We start from the raw sequence: 26,792 nt of genomic DNA, 5'->3' as shown, positions 1-26,792 counted from the left end.
ATGGGAGAAAATTTTTGCAAACTATGCATCTGATGAAGGTATAATATCCAGAATCTATAAGGAACTTAAACACATTTACAGGCCAAAAAAACCAAACAACAACCCCATTAAAAAGTGGGTAAAGGACACGAACAAACACTTTTCAAAAGAAGACATACACATGGCCAACAAGCATATGAAAAATTTCTCATCACTAATCATGAGAGAAATACAAATCAAAACCATAATAAGATACCGTCTCACACCAGTCAGAATGGCCATTATTAAAAGGTCAAAAAATAACAGATGCCGGTGAGGTTGCAGAGAAAAGGGAATACTTATACATTGCTGATGGGGATGTAAATTAGTGTGGTGATTTCTCCAAGTACCTAAAACAGAACTACCATTCAACCTAGCAATCCCATTATTGAGTATGTACCCAAAGGAATATAAAATTGTTCTATCATAAAGACACATGCACGCTTATGTTCATCACAGCACTATTCACAATAGCAAAGACGTGGAATTAACCTAAATGCCCATCAACAGTAGACTGGATAAAGAAAATGTGGTACATATACCCCAAGGGATACTATGCAGCCATAAAAGAAGAATGAGATCATATTCTTTGTAACATCTTGGATGGAGATGGAGGTCATTTTCCTAAGCAAACTAAGACAGGAACAGTAAACCAAATATCACATGTTCTCACTCATAAATGGGAGCTAAACATTGAGTATACATGGACACGAAGAATGGAACAACAGACACTGGGGCCTACTTGAAGGTGGAGGGTGGGAGAAGGGTGAGAATTAAAAAGCTACCTATTGTGTGCTATGTTATTACCTGGGTAACAAAATAATCTGTATACCAAATCCCCGTGACATGCAATTTACTTGTATAACCTGTACATGTACTCCTGAACCTAAAAGTTATACAGAAAAAGGGAATGAACTATTGATATGTGTAACAATATGGATCAATCTCAAAATAATTATGCTAAGTGAAAGAAGTCAGAGCAAAGCGAATACATGTTGTATGATCCTGTTTATATAAAATTCTGGAAAATACAAACTATAGTTTCAGAAAGTAGATCAGTGGTTGCCTGGTGTTAGGGTAGGCAGGGATAGGAGGAAGGAATTCCAACAGGACACAAAGAATGCTTTCAGGGTAATGGATATGTTTGTTATCTTGATTGTAGTGATCATTTCACAGGTAGAAGAACATGTTAAAATTCATAAAATTGTATACTTTAATTAATTTATTTATTTTTGAGATGGAGTCTTGCTTTGTCACCCAGGCTGGAGTGCCGTGGTGCAGTCTCCGCCCACTGCAAACTCCACCTCCTGGGTTCAGGCATTTCGCCTGCCTCTGCCTCCCGAGTATCTGGGATTACCAGCACCCGCCACCATGCCTGGCTAATTTGTTGTTGTTATTGTTGTTGTTGTTGTATTTTTAGTAGAGACGGGGTTTCACCATGTTGGCCAGGCTGGTCTCAAACTCCTGACCTCAAGTGACCTGCGCACCTCAGCCTCCCAGAGTGCTGGGATTACAGATGTGAGCCACCGTGCCCGGCCAAAATTGTATACTTTAAATATGTGCAGTTTCTTGTGTATCAGTGATACCTTAATAAAGCTATTGAAATATAAAATAAAGTTAAAAAGTAAGAAATATGGAGGTAAGTACCAGAAGTCAAATATAAATGAGTTATAAATGGTTCCCCATGAGGAGCCAGAGAGTTAGGGGATGGGCAAGTCCACTGGTTTCCAAATAAGCCTTTTAGTATTAATTTATTTTTGACCATTTTCCTATTACTTTAATAAACATAGCAGTTGGAAAAAGACATTATAGGCATACAATGGAATTTCCTGAAATCATTAAAATACTGAAGAAAACGTATAAGTACTGACATAAAACCTCTCTAGAAGACATTATTTGTTATAAAATGCAAGTTATAAAACAATGTATATAATATGGTTGTATTTATATTTATGTAATACATTCAGGATATTATATGTGCATCTATATGTGAAATTATGCTTAAAGAAAGGACTGAAGTAATATGCATATCACATTCCTGGTTATGTTTCGTCTGTGATAAGAAGTAGGAAATAAGTGTTGAGTGCTAGACATTCATGTTAATTTCTACATATGTATGTGTGTTACTCAAATCTTTTACAAAAAGATTTGCATGTTGTATAATAAATATGACAGAAAATGGATGAACAGGACATCTTAAACCTCTCCTAAAACTAAATATAATTAGATCTGTATTCATTTATGTGACCTTCTATTAATTATTTTCTGTATGTCAATGACTGATAATCACCTTTGATCTGTTTCTGTTATGTAACTCTTAAAGAATAATTTTATATATTTAGATTTGTATGTGTGTATGTTTTTATCATTGTAGGATCTTGTGAATGAATGGGATCAAAACTTGACTCTCTTTTCTTACACCCTTGAGGAATGGATGAATTGTCAAAGAAATTGGCTTTACCTTGAACCAGTCTTTCATTCTTCAGAAATACGAAGGTAAAATACCTAAAATATACCATATACAGGTTAAAAATACATTGTGAGTAATTTATTTTCTTTAATTTTTGAGAAATCATTTCTTCAATGAACAAACTATCCTATCCTACCTACAGACATAGGAGTATAATTTGCTGAATCATTATTATTTTTCTTTCATAAGAGATTATAAGCATCATTTCTGTAAGCCTTATTACTTGACTATTGGTATAAAAATATAAAGAGCTTCAGAAAGAAGTGTTAATACATCATTATTGGCTGGGCACGTTCACTCATGCCTGTAATCTCAGCATTTTGGGAGGCCGAGGCAGGTGGATCACTTGAGGGCAGGAGTTCAAGACCAGCCTGGCCAACATGGTAAAACCCTGTCTTTACTAAACATAAAAAAACCAGGTGGGCATGGTGGTGGGCATCTGCAATCCCAGCTATTCAGGAGGCTGAGGCAGGAGAATCACTTGAACTTGGGAGGTGGAGGATGCACTAAGCCAAGATTGTGCCACTGCACTCCAGCCTGGGTGACAGAGCGAGACTCTGTATAAAAAAAAAAAGTGTCAAATACATCATTATAATCCCAGAACTACAATATTATGTGTCTCTTTCATTCTGGAATATTAATGTGGTTTTGATGTGAATAATAAACATGTTTTTAGTAGCATTCATACATTAATAAGAATTTCTTAGGCTGAGTGTGATGGCTCATGCCTGTAATCCCAACACTTTGGGAGGCCAAGATCACCTGAGCACAGGAGTTTGAGGACATCTTGGACAACGTAGGGAAACCCATGTCTTAAAAACAAACAAACAAACAAAACAGCCAGGTTTGTTAGCACATGCCTGTGGTCCCACCCAGCTACTTGGGAGGTCGAGGTGAGAGGATGGCTTGGATCCAGAAGGCCATGGCTGCAATGAGCCGTGACTGCACGATGGCACTCCAGCCAGATCCATACCACAGAGAGAGACTGTTTCAAGAAAACAAACAAACAAACAAAAAAAACAATTTATTACTATTACTTTGAGCCAGATGGAAGAATAGAGGGCCTGGGCAGTTGTTAAAAATTCTACCTTTAAAGAACAGCATACCATTCAAATTCATTGACCTCTAACTTTGTAAAGTGATTGGTCTTAAGGGTACTCAAGTTGAGACAAATAAATTAGGCAGAATTTAAACTATTGACAGCAAATCATACAAGCTAGTTTAGGAGCCATTCCGAAATAAGGTAGGAAAACATTGGGTGTGTATTTGAAAGGCCTATTATAGCAATGGAAAATCTTGAATAATATGTCAAGTATTTTGTATTTTATTTTGGAGACAAAGGGAAGCCGTTAGAAGATTGCAAAAGGGAACTGTTTAAATTTGAGTATTGCTTTGTGAGGAACAATATCCATTTTGTTATACATGTATATTTCTTATCATATGAATGCTTGGGATTATTCTATTTGATTGATCAGTAGTTATTCTGAAAGTTCTCAAAGGTGAAACCACATATCTAAGGTGTATGTCCTTATGGATACAACAACTTTGAGCCTTAAGTTTAAACTTTAATACTACCTTTTACTAAAGATTAGAATTCTAGGCAAGAGAGTTCAAAGTGTCACTAAATGGTTCCTTTATAGGATTTTCTGAAGTTGAAAAAGATGTTTTCAACTATGGATTCTGAAGGCATCTATCTAATAGGTCTAAAGAAAAGAAAAAGTGTGTCTATAGTGGATCTGCCTGTGAGTAATGGAGCAGGATGATGAGCCCTGATACCAGGGAGAAAGCATGAAGAAGAAGAATGGGACAAGAGATTCATTAAAGGGGCAGACTCTCTAATGGGAATATGTGAGAGTATAGAATGCAGTGCCATTTACCAGAGCTCCAAACTAACTATGAGGGCTGTGCTAGGACATCCCAGAGATATTGGAAGGGTGCTTAAGAGAAAGTGAGACTGAAGTCTCCTCCTTGATAGGATTTTTGCTGAGCTACAGAAAACTTTTAGGTCCATCAGGCAAGATAGAGAATGAGATAATAGTGGAAGGGTTCTTGGGAAATCTTGACATGTATTTCCCTAGAGTGTAGGGACATTAGAAACTAGCACTTGCCTCGTCTCTGGAGAATTCTAAAGCAGCCTTTAATAACAGGGCAAGGAAGAAGTGCAGGAATACATGGTTATCTTAGACCAGTGGTTTTCAACCAGAGGTGATTTTTTGACCTCTGGGGGACATTTCACAAAGTCTGGAAACATTTTTACTTGTCACAACTGAGGGGATACTACTGGCATCTAGTGGGTATAGGCCAGGATATTGTTAAACATTCTACAATGCACCAGAACCTCTCCCTACCCCCAGCCCCCCACACCAACCAGAATTATGTAGTCCAAAATGTCAACAGTGCAGAAACTGAGAAATGCTGACAGACATAGCAGGGGTTTCCAAGCTAGAGCCATCTTGAAAGATCTCCACCCAAAAATGGCAGAATAAGGGAATCCCAGAAGTATACTACTTAGAGCAGGAGCTTGAGGAATGGTTGTAAGAGGTCAGCTGGCAAGAGCCAATGAATGGTGCAATATAGAGGTTCCTGTTGGGGTACTCTGAAATCTCCAGCAATATACTTTATGGATACCTGCCATGACAGAGAGCATGTAAGAGGCAAAAGAGGATTCAAAGTAACACTAGCTGAGTGAAGAAAAAAAGTCCCTCTAAATTCCTCCCCTCTTCAACTTCAGACCCAAGAGGAGTTTGAATCAGGTTGAGGCTAGGGTGGGAGAGGGGTGGGAAATATAGGTGAACAGAAAAAAAAGAAAGAATGCAACTATATAATTATAGAAAATATTTCTCTCATTCAATTCCAACAACAACAGAAACAAAACTAAAATTAATATATTAATGGCTTATCACATCACATGTGGGTTTTGCTTCCCTTTTCCAAAGGAAGAAAATAATAATAATATTCTGTAAAGGAAAATTTATATACCAAGGCTGACATGGCCCTTACATTTTCTTATCCTCTAAGATGAGATAACCATTAATAGAGCTTCAGTGTTTTTATACATACCTCTATACTCTTGCTTCTAAGCTGAATGCCCTCTCTGTCTTCTATTCACATCAAAGCTCTACTCCTTTAAAACACAGATTAAATAATGTCTTCTCCAAGAAGCTCTTGACGATCCCATTTCTGCTCTAGAGTGTCAGTAACCCTTTGTTTTATTACATTTCTTAGGACACAGATTATTTCTACTTACCTTATGTAGAATTTCTATATATCTGTCTTCCACTGTATACTAAGTATAATCTTGTTAAATGATGGTTGTTGTGTCTAATTTATCCATTTCTTACCATGTACATCACTTGTACATAATAGGCACTTAAAAAGTATCTTTGATGATTTATCAAGAAAATTTAACATCAAATGTTTTATAACTCAAACAGTATTCCGTGGCAATGCATTACATTATCGATTTTAATTATAGTGCCTTCAAAAAAATAAAATGACATCTAATTTTGTTTTAAAGGCAACTCCCAGCAGAAACAGAACTTTTCTCTCAAGTGATTTCCATGTGGAAAAAAATAATGTTAAAAATACAAAACAAACAGAATGCTTTGCAGATAACCACTTCTGCAGGAGTCCTTGAAATTCTGCAAAATTGTAATATACATCTTGAACATATAAAGAAAAGCCTTGAGGTAAAACTATAGCAATTGTAAAGCGGTGAATCATTTAACAAAAGTGAAGTAAAAGTTACATAATGTAATCTACTGCAGAAGCTAATTCTAGTGCAGATTTTCTTTATTCTAGCTGCCAACAATTTTTTAAACTCTCACTACCTATAGAGTTAATAAAAATATTATTATCAAAAGGAAAAGTGTATGGACTAATCTAAATGACCATTGGTAAATTATCAAACTTTTGAGTGCCCAGGTTCCCTTACCTTTTATTTTTTAAAAGAGATATCCTATCTTTTTTTTAAATATAAGACATTACTTCCTTCAGGAGGTTAATACTTTTTAAAAATATTGTTAGTTTTTAATTTTTGTAGATACATAGTAGGTGTATATATTTATGGAGTACATGAGATGTTTTAATGCAGGCATACAATATAAAATAATCACATCAAGGTAAACGGGGTATCCATAGCCTCAAGCACTTACGCTTTGTGTTAAAAATTATCCAATGTTAATCTTTTAGTTATTTTTAAATATAAAATTAAATCATGGTTAGGTATGGTCACCCCATTCAGCTATCAAATACTAGACCTTATTCATTCTGTTTTTTGTACCCATTAACCACTTCTTCTTCTCTCTCCCTCATTCTCTCCACTACTCCTCCTATCCTCTGGTTATTATCCTTCTACTGTCTATCTCCATGATTTCAGTTGCTTCAAATGTTACCTCCCACAAATAAATGAGAACATATGAAGTTTGTGTTTTTGTGCCTGGCTTTTTTTACTTAACATAATGACCTCCAGTTCCATCCATGTTGTTGCAGATGACAAGAGCTCATTCTTTTTTATGGCCGAATAGTACTCCATTTTGTATATATATCACATTTTCTTTATCCATTCATCTGTTTACAGACACTTCGGTTGCTTCCAAATTTTGGTTATTGTGAATAGTGCTTCAATAAACACAGAGTGCAGATATGTCTTCAATATACTGATTTCCTTTCTTTTGGGTATATACCTAACAGTGGAATTGCTGAATCTTTTTTTTTTAATACTTTAAGTTTTAGGGTACATGTGCACAACATGCAGGTTAGTTACATATGTATACATGTGCCATGTTGGTGTGCTGCACCCATTAACTCGTCATTTAACATTAGGTATATCTCCTAATGCTATCCCTTCCGCCTCCCCCCACCCCACAACAGACCCAGTGTGTGATGTTCCCCTTCCTGTGTCCATGTGTTCTCATTGTTCACTTCCCACCTATGAGTGAGAACATGCGGTGTTTGGTTTTCTGTCCTTGCGATAGTTTGCTGAGAATGATGGTTTCCAGCTTCATCCATGTCCCCACAAAGTACATGAACTCATCATTTTTTATGGCTGCATAGTATTCCATGGTGTATATGTGCCACATTTTCTTAATCCAGTGTATCATTGTTGGACATTTGGGTTGGTTCCAAGTCTTTGCTATTGTGAATAGTGCTGCAATAAACATATGTGTGCATGTGTCTTTATAGCAGCATGATTTATAATCCTTTGGGTATATACCCAGTAATGGGATGGCTGGGTCAAATGGTATTTCTACTTCTAGATCCCTGAGGAATCACCACACTCACTTCCAGAATGATTAAACTAGTTTACAGTCCCACTAACAGTGTAAAAGTGTTCCTATTTCTCCACATCCTCTCCAGCACCTGTTGTTTCCTGACTTTTTAATGATTGCCATTCTAACTGGTGTGAGATGGGATCTCATTGTGGTTTTGATTTGCATTTCTCTGATGGCCAGTGATGATGAGCATTTTTTCATGTGTCTTTGGCTGCATAAATGTCTTCTTTTGAGAAGTGTCTGTTCATATCCTTCGCCCACTTTTTAATGGAGTTGTTTGTTTTTTTCTTGTAAATTTGTTGGAGTTCATTGTAGATTCTGGATATTAGCCCTTTGTCAGATGAGTAGATTGCAAAAATTTTCTCCCATTCTGTAGGTTGCCTGTTCACTCTGATGGTATTTCTTTTGCTATGCAAAGCTCTTTAGTTTAATTAGATCCCATTTGTCAATTTTGGCTTTTGTTGCCATTGCTTTTGGTGTTTTAGACATGAAGTCCTTGCCCATGCCTATGTCCTGAATGGTATTGCCTAGGTTTTCTTCTAGGGTTTTTATGGTTTTAGGGCTAACATTTAAGTCTTTAATCCATCTTGAATTCATTTTTGTATAAGGTGTAAGAAAGGGATCCAGTTTCAGCTTTCTACATATGGCCAGCCAGTTTTCCCAGCACCATTTATTAAATAGGGAATCCTTTCCCCATTTCTTCTTTTTGTCAGGTTTGTCAAAGATCAGATAGTTGTAGATATGTGGCATTATTTCTGAGGCCTCTGTTCTGTTCCATTGGCCTATATCTCTGTTTTGGTGCCAGTACCATGGTGTTTTGGTTACTGTAGCCTTGTAGTATAGTTTGAAGTCAGGTAGTGTGATGCCTCCAGCTTTGTTCTTTTGGCTTAGGATTGACTTGGCAATGTGGGCTCTTTTTTGGTTCCATATGAACTTTAAAGTAGTTTTTTCCAATTCTGTGAAGAAAGTCACTGGTAGCTTGATGGGGATGGCATTGAATCTGTAAATTACCTTGGGCAGTATGGTATGGCCATTTGCACGATATTGATTCTTTCTACCCATGAGCATGGAATGTTCTTCCATTTGTTTGTATCCTCTTTTATTTCATTGAGCAGTGGTTTGTAGTTCTCCTTGAAGAGGTCCTTCACGTCCCTTGTAAGTTTGATTCCTAAGTATTTTATTCTCTTTGAAGCAATTGTGAATGGGAGTTCACTCATGATTTGGCTCTCTGTTTGTCTGTTATTGGTGTAAAGAATGCTTGTGATTTTTGCCCATCGATTTTGTATCCTGAGACTTGGCTGAAGTTGCCTATCAGCTTAAGGAGATTTTGGGCTGAGACGATGGGGTTTTCTAGATATACAGTCATGTCATCTACAAACAGGGACAATTTGACTTCCTCTTTTCCTAATTGAATACCCTTTATTTCCTTCTCCTGCCTAATTGCCCTGGCCAGAACTTCCAACACTATGTTGGATAGGAGTGGTGAGGGAGGGCATCCCTGTCTTTTGCCACTTTTCAAAGGGAATGCTTCCAGTTTTTGCCCATTCAGTATGATATTGGCTGTGGGTTTGTCATAGATAGCTCTTATTATTTTGAGATACGTCCCATCAATACCTAATTTATTGAGAGTTTTTAGCATGAAGTGTTGTTGAATTTTGTCAAAGGCCTTTTCTGCATCTGTTGAGATAATCATTTGGTTTTTGTCATTGGTTCTGTTTATATGCTGGATTACATTTATTGATTTGCGTATGTTGAACCAGCCTTGCATCCCAGGGATGAAGCCCACTTGATCATGGTGGATAAGCTTTTTGATGTGCTGCTGGATTTGGTTTGCCAGTATTTTATTGAGGATTTTTGCATCGATGTTCATCAGGGATATTGGTCTAAAATTCTCTTTTTTTGTTGTGTCTCTGCCAGGCTTTGGTATCAGGATGATGCTGGCCTCATAAAATGAGTTAGGGAGGATTCCCTCTTTTTCTATTGTTTGGAATAGCTTCAGAAGGAATGGTACCAGCTCTTCCTTGCACCTCTGGTAGAATTCGGCTGTGAATCCATCTGGTCCTGGACTTTTTTTGGTTGGTAAGCTATTAATTATTGCCTCAATTTCAGAGCCTGTTATTGGTCTATTCAGGGATCCAACTTCTTCCTGGTTTAGTCTTGGGAAGGTGTATGTGTTGAGGAATTTATCCATTTCTTCTAGATTTTCTAGTTTATTTGCATAGAGGTGTTGATAGTATTCTCTGATGGTAGTTTGTATTTCTGTGGGATTGGTTGTGATGTCCCCTTTATCATTTTGTATTGTGTCTATTTGATTCTTCTCTTTTTCTTCTTTATTAGTCTTGCTAGCGGTGTATCAATTTTGTTGATCTTTTCAAAAAACCTGGATTCATTGATTTTTTGAAGGGTGTTTTGTGTCTCTATTTCCTTCTGTTCTGCTGTGATCTTAGTTATTTCTTGCCTTCTGCAAGCTTTTGAATGTGTTTGCTCTTGCTCCTCTAGTTCTTTTAATTGTGATGTTAGGGTGTCAATTTTCGATCTTTCTTGCTTTCACTTATGGGCATTGAGTGCTATAAATTTCCCTCTACACACTGCTTTGAATGTGTCCCAGAGATTCTGGTATGTTGTGTCTTTGTTCTCATTGGTTTCAAAGAACATCGTTATTACTGCCTTCATTTCGTTATGTACCCAGTAGTCATTCAAGAGCAGGTTGTTCAGTTTCCGTGTAGTTGAGTGGTTTTGAGTGAGTTTCTTAATCCTGAATTCTAGTTTGATTGCAGTGTGGTCTGAGAGACAGTTTGTTATAATTTCCGTTCTTTTACATTTGCTGAGGAGTGCTTTACTTCCAACTATGTGGTCAATTTTGGAATAAGTGCGGTGTGGTGCTGAGAAGAATGTATATTCTGTTGATTTGTGGTGGAGAGTTCTGTAGATGTCTATTAGGTCCACTTGGTGCAGAGCTGAGTTCAATTCCTGGATATCCTTGTTAACTTTCTGTCTTGTTGATCTGTCTAATGTTGACAGTGGGGTGCTAAAGTCTCCAGTATTACTGTGTGGGAATCTAAGTCTCTTTGTAGGTCCTAAAGACTTGTTTTCTGAATCTGGGTGCTCCTGTATTGGGTGCATATATATTTAGGATAGTTAGCTCTTCTTGTTGAATTGATCCATTTACCATTATGTAATGGCCTTCTTTGTCTCCTTTGATCTTTGTTGGTTTAAAGTCTGTTTTATCGGAGACTAGGATTGCAACCCTTGCCTTTTTTTGTTTTCCATTTGCTTGGTAGATCTTCCTCCATCCCTTTATTTTGAGACTATGTGTGTCTCTGCATATGAGATGGGTTTCCTGAATACAGCACACTGATGGGTCTTGACTCTTTATCCAATTTGCCAGTCTGTGTCTTTTAATTGGAGCATTTAGCCCATTTACATTTCAGGTTACCATTGTTATGTGTGAATTTCATCCTGTCATTATGATGTTAGCTGGTTATTTTGCTCATTAGTTGATGCAGTTTCTTCCTAGCCTCAATGGTCTTTACAATTTGGCATGTTTTTGCAGTGGCTGGTACCAGTTGTTCCTTTCCATGTTTAGTGCTACCTTCAGGAGCTCTTGTAGGGCAGGCCTGGTGGTGACAAAATCTCTCAGCATTTGCTTGTCTGTAAAGGATTTTATTTCTCCTTCACTTATGGAGCTTAGTTTGGCTGGATATGAAATTCTGGGTTGAAAATTCTTTTCTTTAAGAATGTTGAATATTGGCCCCCACTCTCTTCTGGCTTTCAGAGTTTCTGCCAAGAGATCAGCTGTTAGTGTGATGGGCTTCCCTTTGTGGGTAACCCGACCTTTCTCTCTGGCTGCCCTTAACATTTTTTCCTTCGTGTCAACTTTGGTGAATCTGACAATTATGTGTCTTGGAGTTGCTCTTCTCAAGGAGTATCTTTGTGGCGTTCTCTGTATTTCCTGAATTTGAATGTTGGCCTGCCTTGCTAGATTGGGGAAGTTCTCCTGGATAATATCCTGCAGAGTGTTTTCCAACTTGTTTCCATTCTCCCCGTCACTTTCAGGTTACATCAATCAGATGTAGATTTGGTCTTTTCGCATAGTCTCATGTTTCTTGGAGGCTTTGTTGGTTTCTTTTTATTCTTTTTTCTCTAAACTTTTCTTCTCACTTCATTTCATTCACTTGATCTTCCATTGCTGATACCCTTTCTTCATCGGCTTGATCAATGAAGTTGATCAAATTGGCTGCTGAGGCTTGTGCATTTGTTACGTAGTTCTCGTGCCTTGGTTTTCAGCTCCATCATGTCCTTTAAGGACTTCTCTGTGTTGGTTATTCTAGTTAGCCATTCGTCTAATTTTTTGTCAAGGTTTTTAACTTCTTTGCCATGGGTTCGAACTTCCTCCTTTAGCTCAGAGTAGTTTGATCGTCTGAAGCCTTCTCTCAACTCGTCAAAGTCATTCTCCATCCAGCTTTGTTCCATTGCTGGGGAGGAGCTGCGTTCCTTTGGAGGAGGAGAGGCGCTCTGATTTTTAGAGTTTCCAGTTTTTCTGCTCTGTTTTTTCCCCGTCTTTGTGGTTTTATCTACCTTTGGTCTTTGATGATGGTGACGTACAGATGGGGTTTTGGTGTGGATGTCCTTTCTGTTTGTTAGTTTTCCTTCTAACAGTCAGGACCCTCAGCTGCAGGTCTGTTGGAGTTTGCTGGACGTCCACTCCAGACCCTGTTTGCCTGGGTATCAGCAGCGGAGGCTGCAGAACAGCGGATATTAGTGAGCAGCAAATGTTGCTGCCTGATCGTTCCTCTGGAAGTTTTGTCTCAGAGGAGTACCCGGCCGTGTGAGGTCTCAGTCTGCCCCTACTAGGGGGTGCCTCCGAGTTAGGCTACTCGGGGGTCAGGGACCCACTTGAGGAGGCAGTCTGTCCGTTCTCAGATGTCCAGCTGCGTGCTGCTTTAGTCTTTTTCAACATGTGACTGAAACTGAGTTCCTTTTACCTGACACCTGGCTTTCAACAAAAACTTACTGATATGGCTCCGATGAGTGGAGGAACACCAAGGTTCTTTGTCCTCATGCCGGCTTAGACAAAACACCACGGACATACATGGAGTGGTTTTAAGGAGCCCAGAGTTTAGTAGGCAAGATAGAAGTGGGAAGAAAAAAGGAAGAAGCTCCTCTGTATGGAGACAGAGGCAGAGGCTCTCCAAAGCACAGAACGAGAACCCCACCTGCCATGGATACCTGAATTGCTGAATCTTATGGTATCTGTATTTTTAGTTTTTTGAGGAACTTCCGAACTGTTCTCCATAGTGGTTGTACTAATTTACATTCCCACAAACAGTGTACAAGGGTTCCCTTTTCTCTATATCCTTGCCAACATTTTTTATTGCCTGTCTTTTGGAAAAAAGCCATTTTAACTGAAGTGAGATGATATCTCATCGTCACTTTGATTTGCATTTCCTTGATGATCAGTGATAATAAACACTTTTTCATATACCTGTGTGATGGTTAGTATTGAGTGTCAACTTTACTGGATTAAAGGATGCAAAGTATTGTTCTTGGGTGTGTCTGTGAGGTTGTTGCCGAAGGAGATTAACATTTGAGTCAGTGGACTGGGAGAGCCAGACCCACCCTCAATCTGGGTAGACACCATCTAATCAGCTGCCAGTGCCGCTAGGATAAAAACTGGCAGAGGAACGTGGAAGGACTAGACTGGCTGAGTCTTCTGGCCTTTATCTTTCTCCCTTGCTGGATGCTTCCTGCCCTTGAACATCAGACTCCAAGTTCTTCAGCTTTTGGACTCTTGGACTTACACCAGTGGTTTGCCAGGGGCTCTCAGGCCTTCAGCCACAGACTGAAGGCTGCACTGTTGGCTTCCCTACCTTTGAGGTTTTGGGATTCTAACTGGCTTCCTTTCTTCTCAGCTTGCAGAAGGCCTATTGTGGGACTTCACCTTGTGACCGTGTAAGTCAATACTCCTTAATAAACTCCCTTTCATATATACATCTGTCCTATTAGTCCTGTCCCTCTAGAGAACCCTGACTAATACAACCTGGTTGCCATTTGTATGTCTTCTTTTGAGAAATGTCTGTTCAGATCTTTTGCCCATTTTAAAATCAGATTATTAAATTATTATTACATTTTTTCCTATAGAGCTGTTTGAACTCCATGTATATTCTATTAATAGTTATTAATCCCTTGTCAGATGGATAGTTTAAAAGTATTTTCTCCCATTCTGTGGGTTGTCTCTTCATTATTTTGTTGATTCCTTTGTTGTGCAAAGCTTTTTAACTTGATATGATACCATTTGTCCATTTTTCCTGTGGTTGTCTGTGCTCATGAGGTACTACTCAAGAAGTCTTTGCCCAGTCTAATAAACTAGAGAATTTCCACAGCGTTTTCTTTTAGTAGTTTAATAATTTGAGGTCTCAAATTTAAGTGTTAAATCCATTTTAATTTGATTTTTGTATATGGCGAAAGATAGGAGTCTAGTTTTATTCTTCTGCATATAGATATCCAATTTTTCCTGCACCATTTGTTGAGGAACCTGCCCTTTTTCCAATGTATGTTCTTGGCACCTTGGTCAAAAATGAGTTCACTGTAGATGTACGGATTTTTTCTGGATTTCTCATTCTGTTCCACTGGTCTGTGTGTCTGTTTTTATGTGACTACTTTGCTATTTTGGTTACTGTAGTTCTGTGATACAGTTTAAAGTCAGGTAATGTGATTCTTCCAGCTTTGTTCTTTTTGCCCAGGATAGCTTTGGATATTCTGGGTCTTTTGTGGCTCAGTATAAATTTTAGGATAGTTTTTCTATTTCTGTGAAGAATGTCATTGGTACTCTGATAGGGACTGCATTGACTCTGTACATTGCTTTGAGTAGTGGGGACATTTTAACAATATTGATTCTTGCAATTCATGAAATATGGAATATCTTTCCATTTTTTGGTGTCCTCATCAATTCCTTGCATCAATGTTTTATATTTTTTATTATAGAGATCTTTCACTTCTTAGGTTGATTCCTAGGTACTTAATTTTATGTGTAGCTATTGTAAATGAGATTACTTTCTTGATTTTTTTTTCATATTGTTCACTCTTGGCATATAGAAATGCTACTGATTTTTGTATGTTGATTTTGTATCCTGTAACTGTACTTGTTTATCAGTTCTAGTAGTTTTTTGGTGGAGTCTTTAGGTTTTCCTCTATATAAGATCATATCATCTGCAAACAAGGAGAGTTTGACTTCTGCTTTCCCAACTTGGATGCTCTTTGTTTCTTTCTCTTTTCTGATTGCTCCAGCTAGGACTTCCAGTGTTAACATTGAATAACAGTGGGGAAACTGGGCACCCTTGGCCTCTATGACCTTCCAGATCTTAGAGGAAAGGCTTTCATTTTCTCCCCATTTAGTGTGATACTAGCTGTGAGTCTGTCATATGTGGCTTTTATTTTGTTGGATATGTTTCTTCTATATTCAGTGTTGAATTTAATCAAATGCTTTTTCAGCATCAATTGAAATGATCATATGGTTTTTGTTCTTTATTCTGTTGATATGATGTTTCACACTGATTTATTTGCATATTTTGAACCATCATTGCATCACTGGGATGAATCCCACTTGGTCATGATAAATCACCTTTTAAATGTGTTGTTGACTTTGGTTTGCATGCATTTTGTTGAGGATTTTTGCATCAATTTTCACCAGGGATATGGGCCTGTAGTTTTCTTTTTTAATGTGTCTTTGTCTGCTTTTAGTATCAGGATAATACTGGCATCACAGAATGAGTTTGGAATTATTCCTTTCTCTATTTTTTGGAAGACTCTGTGAGGATTGGTATTAGTTCTTCTTTAAATGTTTGGCAAAATTCAGCAGTGAAGCATCAGGTCCTAGGCTTTTCTTTGCTGGGAGACTTTTTTACAGCTTTGATCTCATTACTTGTTATTAGTCTGTTCAGGTTTTATATTTCTTCATGATTCAATATTGGTAGGTTGTATATGTTTAGGAATTTATCCATTCCTACTAGATCTTCCAATTTATTGGCATATAGTTGCTCATAGTAGTCTCTAGTGATCCTTTGAATTTCTGTGGTACTGGTTGTCATGTCTCCTTTTTTATCTCTGATTGTATTTATTTGGGTCTTCTTTCTTTTTTTTTTCTTAGTCTGGCTAAAGGTTTGTCAGTTTTCTTTATTTTTTTTTTTAAACAACTTTTCATTTTATTTATCTTTTCTATAGTTTAATTTCATTTATTTCAGTTCTGATCTTTGTTTTCCTCTACTAATTTTGAGTTTAGTTTGCTCTTTTCTAATTCTTTCAGGTGCGTTTTTAGGTTATTTGAAGTTTTTCTACTTTTTTGACATAGACACAGCTATAAACTCCCCTTTTGGTATATCCCATAGGTTTTGGTATGTTGTGTTTCTGTTATTATTTTCCAATTTTCTTCTTAATGTCTTCATTGACACTGACATGGTCATTCAGGAGCATATGGTTTAAATTCCATGTATTTATATAATTTCCATAATTCCTCTTGTAATTGAATTCTAGTTTTATTCCATTGTGGTCAGAAAAGATACTTGGTATTATTTCAGTGTTTTTGAATGTTTTAAGACTTGTTTTATGGCCTAACATATCATTCCTTGAAAATGATCCATGGGCTGAGTAGAATGTGCATCCTGCAACCATTGGATGAAATGTTCTGTAATTATCTATTAGGTCCATTTGGTCTATTGTGCAGATTAATTCCAATGTTTCTTTGTTGATTTTCTGTCTGGATGATCTGTCCAGTGCTGAAAGTGGAGTATTGAAGTCTCCAGCTATTGGATTGTGGTCTATCTCTCTCTTTAGCTTGAATAATATTTGCTTTATATATGTGGGCCCTTCAGGGTTGGGTGCATTTATATTTATAATTGTTATATCCTCTTGCTGAATTGACCCTTTTATCATTATGTAATGACTTTCTTTGTCTTTTTATGGTTTTTGTCATGAAATCTAATTTGTGTGATATAAATAGAGCTATTCTTGCTCTTTTTTGGTTTCCATTTGCATGGAATATCTTTTTCCACCCTTTTAGTTTCAGTCTATGTGTGCCTTTATAGGTGAAGTGTGTTTCTTATCGGGAGCAGGTTGTTGAGTCTTTTTTTAAAATCTATTCAGCCACTTTATGTCCTATTGGAGAGTTTGGTCCATTTACATTCAGTGTTATCATTCATAAGTAAGGACTTACGCTTGCCATTTTTAAAATTTGTTTTCTGGTTGTTTTGTGGTCTTCTCTTCCTTCTTTCCTTCCCTCCTGTCTTCTTTTTAGTGAAGGTGATTTTCTTTGGTGGCATTTTGTAATGTATTGCTTTTTCTTTTTTATGTATCTATTTTATCTTTTTGGATCTGAGGTTACCATGAGGCTTGCAAATAATATCATATAACTGTTATTTTAAATTGGTGACAACATTGATTGCATAAACAAACAAATGAGCAAAAACAAAGCTAATAAAAACTCTACAGTTTAACTTTGTCCCCCTTTTTAACTTTTTGGTTTTTTCTATTTATACCATATTGTGTGATCTATGTCTTGAAAAGTTGTTCTAGTTATTTTTTTATTACTTTGTCTTTTAGCCTTTCTACTTAAGATATGAGTAATTTACACACCACAATTATAGCATTACAATATTTTGTGTTTTTCTGATTGATGGACTCTCTTCAACATTTCTTGTATAACATGTGTCATCTTGGTGAAATCCCTCAGCTTTTGTTTCTTTTGAAAATCTTTATGTCCCCTTCCTGTTTGAAGGATATTTTGGACAGATATACTATACTAGGGTAAAAGCTTTTTTTCCTTCTGCACTTGAAGTAAGTCATGCCACTCTCTCTTGGCCTGTAAGGTTTCCACTGAAAAGTCTACTGCCAGATATATTGGAGTTCCATTGTGTTTTATTTGTTTCTTTCCTCTTGCTACTTTTAGGATCCTTTCTTTATCCTTGAATTTTGGAAGTTTGAATATTAAATGCCTTGAGGAAGCCTTCTTTGGGTTAAATCTGTTTGGTGTTCTATAACCTTCTTGTACTTCAATACTGATCTCTTTCTCTAGGTTTGAGAAGTTTTCTGTTATTATCCATTTCAACCCCTGTCTTCATCTCTACCTTCTCTTTAAGGCCAGTAACTTAGCTTTTCTATTTTTAGGCTATGTTTTATTTTTCTAGCTGCTATTTTATAGATCTTGTAGGCATGCTTTATTCTTTTTTATTCTTTTTTTCTGATGCCTCGTCTGTATTTTCAAATAGGCTGTCTTGAAGCTCACTAATTCTCTCTTCTGCTTGATCAATTCTGCTACTAAGAGACTCTGATGCAGTCTTCAGTATGTCAATTGCATTTTTCAAATCCAGAATTTCTGCTTGATTCTTTTCAGTCATATCAATTTCTTTGTTAAATTTGTCTGAAAGGATTCTGAATTCCTTTTCTTTGTTATCTTTAATTTCTTTGAGTTTTCTTAACATAGGTATTGAATTCTCTATCTGAAAAGTCACATATCTCTGTCACTTTGGGGTTGCTCCCTGGAGCCTTATTTAGTTTATTTGGTAAGGTTATGTTTTCCTGGGTGGTCTTGAGGCTTTGTTGGTGTTGGCATTGAAGAGTTATGTATTTATTGTAGTTTTGCAGTCTGGGCTTGTTTGAACTTATCATTCTTGGGCAGGTCTTCCAGGTATTTTAAGAAACTTGGCTGTTACTATCTATGTTATTGCTCACTGCAGCTGTATTTTCATTAGGGAGTATCCAAAGCTCAGTAATGCTGTGGTTCTTGCAGACAAGGTACCACCTTGGTGGTCTTGGATAAGATTCAGAAGAATTCTCCAGATTACCAATCTTGTTCTCTTCCCTTACTTTTTCCCAAACAATTGAGTCATTCTCTGTGTGCTGAGCTGCCTGGAACTGGTGGAGGGGTGACACAAGCATGCATGTGGCCACCATCACTGGAGCTGTGGTGGGTCAGACCTGAAGCCAGCACTGACTGAGTCTTGTGCAAGGCCCACTATAATCACTACTTGGCTACTGCCTATGTTTGTTCAAGGCCCTAGAGCTGCATAATCAGCAGGTGGTGAAGCCAGCCAGGCTTGTGTTGTTCCCTTAAGAGTAATGAGTTCCCCCTGGGCCCTGGGCGGTTCCAGAGATGCCGTCTGGGAACCAGTATCTATAGTCAGAAACCTTAGAAATATACTTCTCTATTCTACTACACCTCAGCTGGCACTCAAACCACACGACACAGTCCTTCTCACTCTTCCCTTCCGTTTCCACAGGCAGACGAGTCTTTCTCCATGGCCCTCACCACCACAAGTCCATAGGGAGTACTGCCGGGGTACCGCTGATGTTCACTAAAGCCCAAGGGCTCTTTAGTTACTTTGTAGTAAATGCTGCCAGGCTTTGGACTCACCCTTCAGGGTAGTGGACTCCATTCTAGCCCAGGGAAGGTCCCGAAATGCCATCCAAGAGGCAAGGCCTGGAATCAGAGACCCCAAGCGCCTGCTTGGTGCCCTACCCCATTGTAGCCAAGCTGGTACCTAAGCTGTAAGGGAAAGTCCACTTTACACTTTACACTGTGCTTTTCTCAAGCAGAAGAAGTCTTCCCTCATAGCCAAAACAGCTGGGAACATGGTGGGTCACATGTGAAGCCAAAATGTCTCAGAGTCTCACCCAAGGCCCATGGCATGTACTACCTGGCTACTGTTGCTGATTATTCAGGGCCCAAGGGCTGTTTAGTTAGCAGGTGATGAATCCTGCTAGTACTGGATCCTTCTGTTCAAGGCAGCAGGTTCCCTTCTGACCCAGAGTGTGTCTAGAAATGTCATCCAAGATCTAGGGCCTAGAATGGGAGCCTCATGACTCTGCCAGGTGCCCTATCCTACTATGGCTGAGCCAGTATCCAAGTTGGAAGAAAAAGTCCTCTTTAGTCTTCCCTCTCCTGTCCTGAAGTGGAGGTAACAAGTCTCTTTTGGAGCTGGGAGCTGTGCTGCCTGGGGTTGGGGGAGAGGCGATGCAAGCTCTCCTTTAGCTGCTTCAGCTGGTGTCTCAATAGATCATGTGTCCCCCCAGTCCACTGACTCTGAGCCCAGCACGGCACTAGGACTTGCCTAGGACTTGCAGTCTTTATGGCCTATCCTGCCTTTCAAGTTTGTTTAGAACCCTAGACCACTTTAGCCCACAGAGGCAAGGCTTACCAAAACTAAAGTTCTGACTGCTGGAATGGATGATTACCCTCTGGCTAGGGCTGGTCTAAATGTTCCGTCTGTGGGCTTCAGCTGAGTTATGTCCAGTGTTGGCAGCACTGAGTTTCAATGCAAAATCCCACAGTCACTGTGCTCTCTCTCCCCCAAGCACACTCATTCTCTCTCTCTGTGCCACAAGTCCACCACAGGGGGTGGGGGAAGGGTGGCTTCAGCAATTCAAGACTGTTTTTCCTACTCTCTTAAGTGTCTCTTTCAGCAATATAAAGTTAAAACCAGGTACTATGAATGCTTACCTTTGTATGAAGATGCTTTTTTCATAGAGATAGTTGTTAAATTTGTTATATCTGTGGGGAGCACAATCAGTGGAGGAGTCTATTCAGCCATCTTGCCTTCCTTATCTTAAAGTTGAGAATAATGATAGTGCTACCTTGAGGGGTTTTGTCACTGAGATGATGCATTTAAAGCACAAGTGCTGACAAAAATAATTGCTTTTTCCCTAACAATGGAGACTCTCTCTGTGTGCTAAGCTGCCTAGAGCTGGCGGAAGGGTGACAAAAGCACCCTGTGGCCACCATCACTGGAGCTGTGGTGGGTCAGACCTGAAGCCAGCACAGCACTGAGTCTTGTGCAGGTTAACTATTTTTATTAGCACTATTAAGTTGACAAATTCTGCAAAAGTTGAAACAATGTTTTTATGAGTCTATAAATTAAATTACTGATTCCATATATTTATACATTCTCAGAACATTAAAGTATAAGCTAGACATGTATCCTAAAATACTACATTTTAATTTTTGAGATTTGTGGTGTACGTATTCACTTTACCTCATGAACCAAGATTTTTATTCAGGCATTAATTGCTTTTGCTTACTGAACACAAGTAACAGTGGTTGTGATGAGCCCTCCAAAACAACTATAGGCAATCACAGCCTATACAAAATTATCTGCCCATATAGGCCCTCTTCTATTGAAATCTGCACTCTGGAGCAAGCATAAGGGGCTGCAGCCAGATTGATTCTGGTTAATAATAGCTGGTTTACCAAGTCATCATTGAGATAAGGCTTCCAAATATTTCCAGCACATCTTTAGACTATTACTGAGGATCATTACAAACCAATAGCTTTCCATTTATTCATGTATTGAGCACCATTTTTTATCAGGCATTGCTGCTATGTGTTGGTACTACAAAGATAAAAGACATATTCCCTGCTATTACAGAACTCAAAATCTATTTTAGGAGACAAAAAGAGTAAGGAGATATTACAATGTGATGTATGCTATGATGGGTTGGATGGTATGGCCATATAAAAGAGGAGAAATTAACCCAGCCTGTGGGCAATGATAACTGGCAATGATAACTGGTCTTGAAAGAAATGTAGGTGTTAGATAGATAAAAGAGTTAGATTAGAGAAGGATGGGTAGGTGGGAAGAGTATTTTAGGCAAAGGTAAAAAGTACAAAGACATGGAGCCATGAGCAGGTATGGCACATTCTGGATTTGTAAGCAAGATGGTACAGATAAAACAGTTTGCAGATGGGAAAGTGGTGAGAGATGAGATTCTCCAGTCAGGCAGAGGACAGAGGGTGAAGGGCCTTGAATATCACAATGAGTTTTTACTTTTATAAGTAGCCACTGAAGGATTTTAAATAAGAGAGTGAAATAATTAAATCAGAAATATCTCTCTGGAAAGAAGCATAGAGTGGATTGGAGGCAATGAGAATAGATATTTAAAAATCAGTTAAAAGACTAGAAATATTGGAGGCTAAAGTAAGGCCATGAGGAAGATGAGAGAAGGTAGAGCTTGGAGCATCAGATAGGAAGTAGAGAATAAAAGAAAGAGGTCCCAGGTTATGCCTAGATATGTTTGGTTCATATTGAAAATCTAATACTTACAGGACATTCAAGTAAACATCTTCAATTAGCAATTGGGTATGTAGATCCAGGGCAGAGAGAAGTGATCTGAGCTGAAGAGCAAGTATGTCTGTATCAAATAGCTCAAGAAGAGCATAATGAGTAGGAAAAGTGATGAGGTTGGAACTTAACAGATGTCAGCATTAAGATGTATGGGTCAAAGAGGGACTTTTGATGGAAAATAATAAGATGTAGCTTAGGGATGGAAGAGAGTGAAATTTTAGAAGTCAAAATGAAGGGCAGAGTCAACAGTATCAAATGCTATGAAAATATCATGTAACACAAAGACTGAAAAGCTCTCGGTAAATTTGGTAGTAGTCAGGGCCAGGTGGCAGAGCACAAGACAACTGAGAGATACAAAGAATCTGACTTCACAAGTTCTTTTCAAGAACTTCGTGGAGAGAAGACAAGCAAGTAGACAGTAGCTAAAGGAGAACAAAGACAGATGGAGGGCTTCTTATATTGTTATAATGAGAGCAATTTAGGGGGAGGCCTATTGCAAGGGAGAGATTGAAGTTACAAGAGAGTAATAAATAAATCAAGAGTATCTTAGTCTGGCATAAGTTAATGGGTATCTCTTCCTCTGAAGAAAAGGAAAAGATTGAGACTAGTGTTAATGCCTCTAAGTTATAGAAAGGAGTGAGAAATATAGAAATTCTCTATACAGTGAATGTAAAGTTATCTGTGATATGGTAACTTAGTCTATAAAGTGATAACTCCACCTATAGGGAAATAAGAGCAGAAAGTCAGAAGTATGGGAAAGCAATGTTGATAATACCAAAATACAATACTTTATTGTTTTGATCAATAATAATAATAATTATTATTATATTGCCTGCTCCCAGGCAATAATGACAAACTAGAATAAAATGGTATATGTGTGTCTAAGGGTGGGGCTTTCTTGTTTATTTTGATTTTGGTTTCATTTGTTTTAGTTTAGCTTTATTAAACTTTTTTTAGCAATTTAAGTATCACTTTCATTAAGGATGGAATGTTATTTTGACTGATACTACTATATATACTATAACTAATATTGTGGCTTTTGTTTTTAAGTATAGGTCAAAATGAGGATGTAATTCATATCATAATTAAGCATATATTCTGAATTGCATTTCTTTTGATTCTGGACAGGATTACCTTGAAGTTAAAAGATTAATTTTCCCAAGATTTTACTTTCTTAGCAATGCCGAGCTTCTTGATATTCTAGCTGATAGCAGAAATCCTGAGTCTGTACAGGTAATAACATCTTTCTCTGCTCAGCAATATTATATTAGCAATATTCAGATCACAATTCAATAATATTACTGACATTTGTTTCTGGTTCACAGCCTCATCTTGTGAAATGCTTTGAAAATATAAAACAATTATTGATATGGAAACAAGACATTGGCCCTCCTGCTGTAAAAATGCTAATATCTGCTGAAGGGGAAGGTCTCGTGCTGCCAAAGTATGATAAATGTTACAAACTGTTTAGATTCTGTACAACCTCATTATTTAAAATCTCTGCTTTGAAATTTTTGATATATTATAAAAGTATGCTAAGCAAACTATTTCTTCAAAGATTATATCCTTACGTAAATATACTTTTGCCTTTCCATATTCCCTACAATACATAATCTCACCTTTGCTCTAATTAAAAGTTGAGAAAGCAGTCTTCAAACTCCTGGGTGCATTCTAATTTGCGCTTACATTTTGTTCTGTCATTAAATTCTGCCTTAAGTTTCCTACTCTGTTTTTAGTGCTTTTTCCCTTTTTGGTTTTATTATATGAATATAGATAAGAAGAAAATTGGCTATTTGGAGTTGTCGATGCTACTCCCACTACTGCTTCTGCTGATCTCTGGTTTCACTGTGGTTTGCTCCCAGGCAATAATGACAAACTAGGTCCTTCCATTACACTGGTTCAATTTGCCAGCCCCAGCAAGGGCTCTCTAACCTTTGGCAAGTGATCCTGATGTAAGTTGATTTTTTAAAAAATGCTGTGCCCAACCCTTCTTATCTACCAAAATCCCTATTCCAACCCTGCTGTTTAAAAGATCCAGTGAGGAAGGCTGGGTGCAGTGGCTCACGCCTGTAATCCCAACACTTTGGGAGGCCGAGGCAGGTGAATTACCCGAGGTCAGGAATTTGAGACCAGCCTGACTAACATGGTGAAACCCTATCTCTACTAAAAATACAAAAATTAGCTGATCGTGGTGGCAGGCACCTGTAATCCCAGCTACTTGGGGGGCTGGGACAGGAGAATCACTTGAACCCAGGAGGCGGAGGTTGCAGTGACCCAAGGTGGCACCATTGCACTCCAGCCTGGGTGACAGAACGAGACTCTCTCTGTCTCAAAAAAAAAAAAAAAAAGAAAAGAAAAGAAAAATTCCAGTGAGGAATCCAGAACTGTTTTATAACACAATTTGTTTATCTTGTAAATACCATTTTACATGAAACTTATTTATTTTGTAAATTCATATTTTGATATCAGAATTTCCTAAAGCATGTTCATGTTTTTCTGCATAGTTTTCCAAATTAAGATTTGGAAAAACCAAAAGGCAGTAGTAATCCTTTGGCCCATAATATTATTAAAGTATGTAGAAAATTTAGTCTACAGGCTTGTCAAAGGACTGAAACATGAATTAAAAAATAATTCTTCATGACATTATTTTTGAAACTAATTTTAGGAAAATCCGTGTAAGAAGTGCTGTAGAACAGTGGCTGGTAAATGTAGAAAAAAGCATGTTCGATGTGCTAAAAAAGTAAGTACAATTTTCAAATCCTAAAATTATATATTTTATATATATACATATATATACATACATATATATATATATACACACACACATTTTTAAAAACTCACTTATCTACTAATCTAAGTGAGAAATATCCAGAAAAGAATATGGAGTCAAATCTCTTATGAAATGGGTTTTGATGGAACATGATGGCACATGATGACTAAATGGAAAATAATCACTTTTACAGTGTAACTGTCAGTTTGAGAGTGTTTACATGAACAACCTTCAGATAGCTTTTGTGTACGTTGAGATTCAGCTGTATCAGAAAACTGTTCAGGATCTGAACTGTGCTCAGTAGGGCTCCCGTTTGAGCACACCTCACTACTTTGCATTTTGGTTCTACTTTTACTTCCTAGGACTGTTTACTTGGCTTACTCTTTCTAACGTTCTCCTTTTCATATATAAGTCTATCATTGCATCTGTTTAGAATGAAGGAAAAAACCTCAGAGTGTGAACTTTCAAAACTAACTTGACTAGAACTGTTATATTGTATTTCTAATTATTCATTGTTGGTAATAGAAAGGCTATTGACTTTTAGGTTTTTATATCTATAGTTGTTAATATTATTCTGAAAGCCAATACAAGGTTTCCAGAGCAGAGAAGATTATGATTTACTTACATAAATAACCATTCTGGCTCTCCTTTTCTTCAATTCTTGTAACCACCCAGTGGGTTCACCTTGCCTGCTGTCTAGACAGAGCCAATTTATCAAGACAGGGGAAATGCAGTGGAGAAAGACTAATTCACACAAGCCAGCTGTGTAGGAAACCAGAGTTTTATTATTACTCAAATCAGTATCCCGGAGAATTCGGGGATCAGAGTTTTTAAGGATAATTTGGCAGGTAGGGGCTCCAGAAGTGGGGAGTACTGATTGGTCAGGTTGGAGATGGAATCATAGAGGGGGTCAAAGTGAGCTTTTCTTGCTGTCTTCTGTTCCTGGATGGGATCCCAGAACTGACTGAGCCATATTACCGGACTGGGTGGTGTCAGCTGATCCATCAAGTGCAGGGCTGGCAAAATATCTCAAGCACTGATCTTAGGCTTTACAATAGTGATATTATTCCCACTAGTGATATTTTGGGAGGTTCAGACTCTTGCAGCAAGAGACTGCATGACCCCTAAACCGTAATTTCTAATCTTGTAGATAATTTGTTAATCCTGCAAAGGCAGACTGGTGCCCAGGCAAGACAGGAGTCTTTTCAGGAAAGGGCTATTGCCAGTTTTGTTTGAGTCAAATTGTAAACTAAATTCCTTCCCAAGGTTGGTTCAGCCTACACCCAGGAATGAAAAAGGACAGTTTAAAGGTTAGGAGCAAGATGAAGTTAGTTGCGTCTGATCTCTTTCAGTGTCATAATGTCCTAAGTTAAAATTTTTGCAAATGCAGTTTCAGTCTTACCCCTGGGGTGATGTGATAAGAACCAGAGTTATCTTGTATGTAAAGAGAGATTTCTGTAGGCAAGAAACCCTGAAAAAATGAATCTGGGCATTTAAGCAAAAAAGACAAGCAGTTTTTCAATTGTTGTCCTGGGATTTTTCTGGTTAGACAATTATATCATTTGCTAATAATGATAGTCCTATCTCTTCCTTTGCAATTCTTTTTAAAATGCCATTTTTTCATGTTGTTTTAGATGCAAATTTTATTTAACATCGAAAAGTACAACTGACAGCATCCTTTTTTTGTTCTTAATTTTATTGGAAAAGCTTCTAGTGTTTGACCATAATGCATAGGTTTCTGGAATATACGCCTTATCAAACTAAAGATATTTCATCCTATTCATAGTTTGCAGAATTTTAAAGGGATTTAATTTATTTTTAACTTGTAATTGAGAAATAATAATTGTATCTATTATGGCATACATTGTGATGTTTTGATACATGTATACAATGTAAAATGATTGATTCAAGCTAATTAAAATACTCATCACCTCACATGCTTACTTTTTGTGATGAAAACATTTCAAGTTCACTTTTAGCTATTGTGAAACATAAAATACATTATTAACTATAGTGACCTGCTGTGCAGTAGATCGCTAAAATTTATTCCTAGTCTAACTGAAACTTTGTATCCTTAGACTAACTTCTCCCCTTTCTTCATCCCTCCCCACTTTCACCCTCTGATTAACACCATTCTACTTTCTACTTCT

The 26,792-nt window shown here is 37.6% G+C and overlaps 1 protein-coding gene across 15 annotated transcripts in view; it reads left to right on the top strand.

Annotated features, from left to right (window-relative positions):
• The window catches only part of DNAH14 (dynein axonemal heavy chain 14), a 499,118-nt gene that overhangs the window by 169,306 nt on the left and 303,020 nt on the right, over positions 1 to 26,792 (top strand). For 11 of the 15 annotated variants that reach the window (XM_054519536.1, XM_054519533.2, XM_054519594.1 and 8 more), the window contains exons 22-26: positions 2,393 to 2,514; positions 6,006 to 6,177; positions 23,001 to 23,105; positions 23,198 to 23,316; positions 24,538 to 24,612. In XM_054519536.1, coding sequence (XP_054375511.1) covers positions 2,393 to 2,514; positions 6,006 to 6,177; positions 23,001 to 23,105; positions 23,198 to 23,316; positions 24,538 to 24,612 — 593 coding nt within the window. Of the gene's footprint in view, positions 1 to 2,392; positions 2,515 to 6,005; positions 6,178 to 9,678; positions 9,841 to 23,000; positions 23,106 to 23,197; positions 23,317 to 24,537; positions 24,613 to 26,792 lie in introns of those variants that run through there. The other 4 variants (XM_054519628.1, XM_054519623.1, XM_054519621.1 and 1 more) reach the window with 3 other exon arrangements.

Source organism: Pongo abelii, chromosome 1 (assembly GCF_028885655.2).
Source record: "Pongo abelii isolate AG06213 chromosome 1, NHGRI_mPonAbe1-v2.0_pri, whole genome shotgun sequence".
Classification (NCBI taxonomy): domain Eukaryota; kingdom Metazoa; phylum Chordata; class Mammalia; order Primates; family Hominidae; genus Pongo; species Pongo abelii.
Note: the sequence above shows the minus strand (reverse complement) of the source record. Positions and strands in the feature narration are given on the sequence as shown.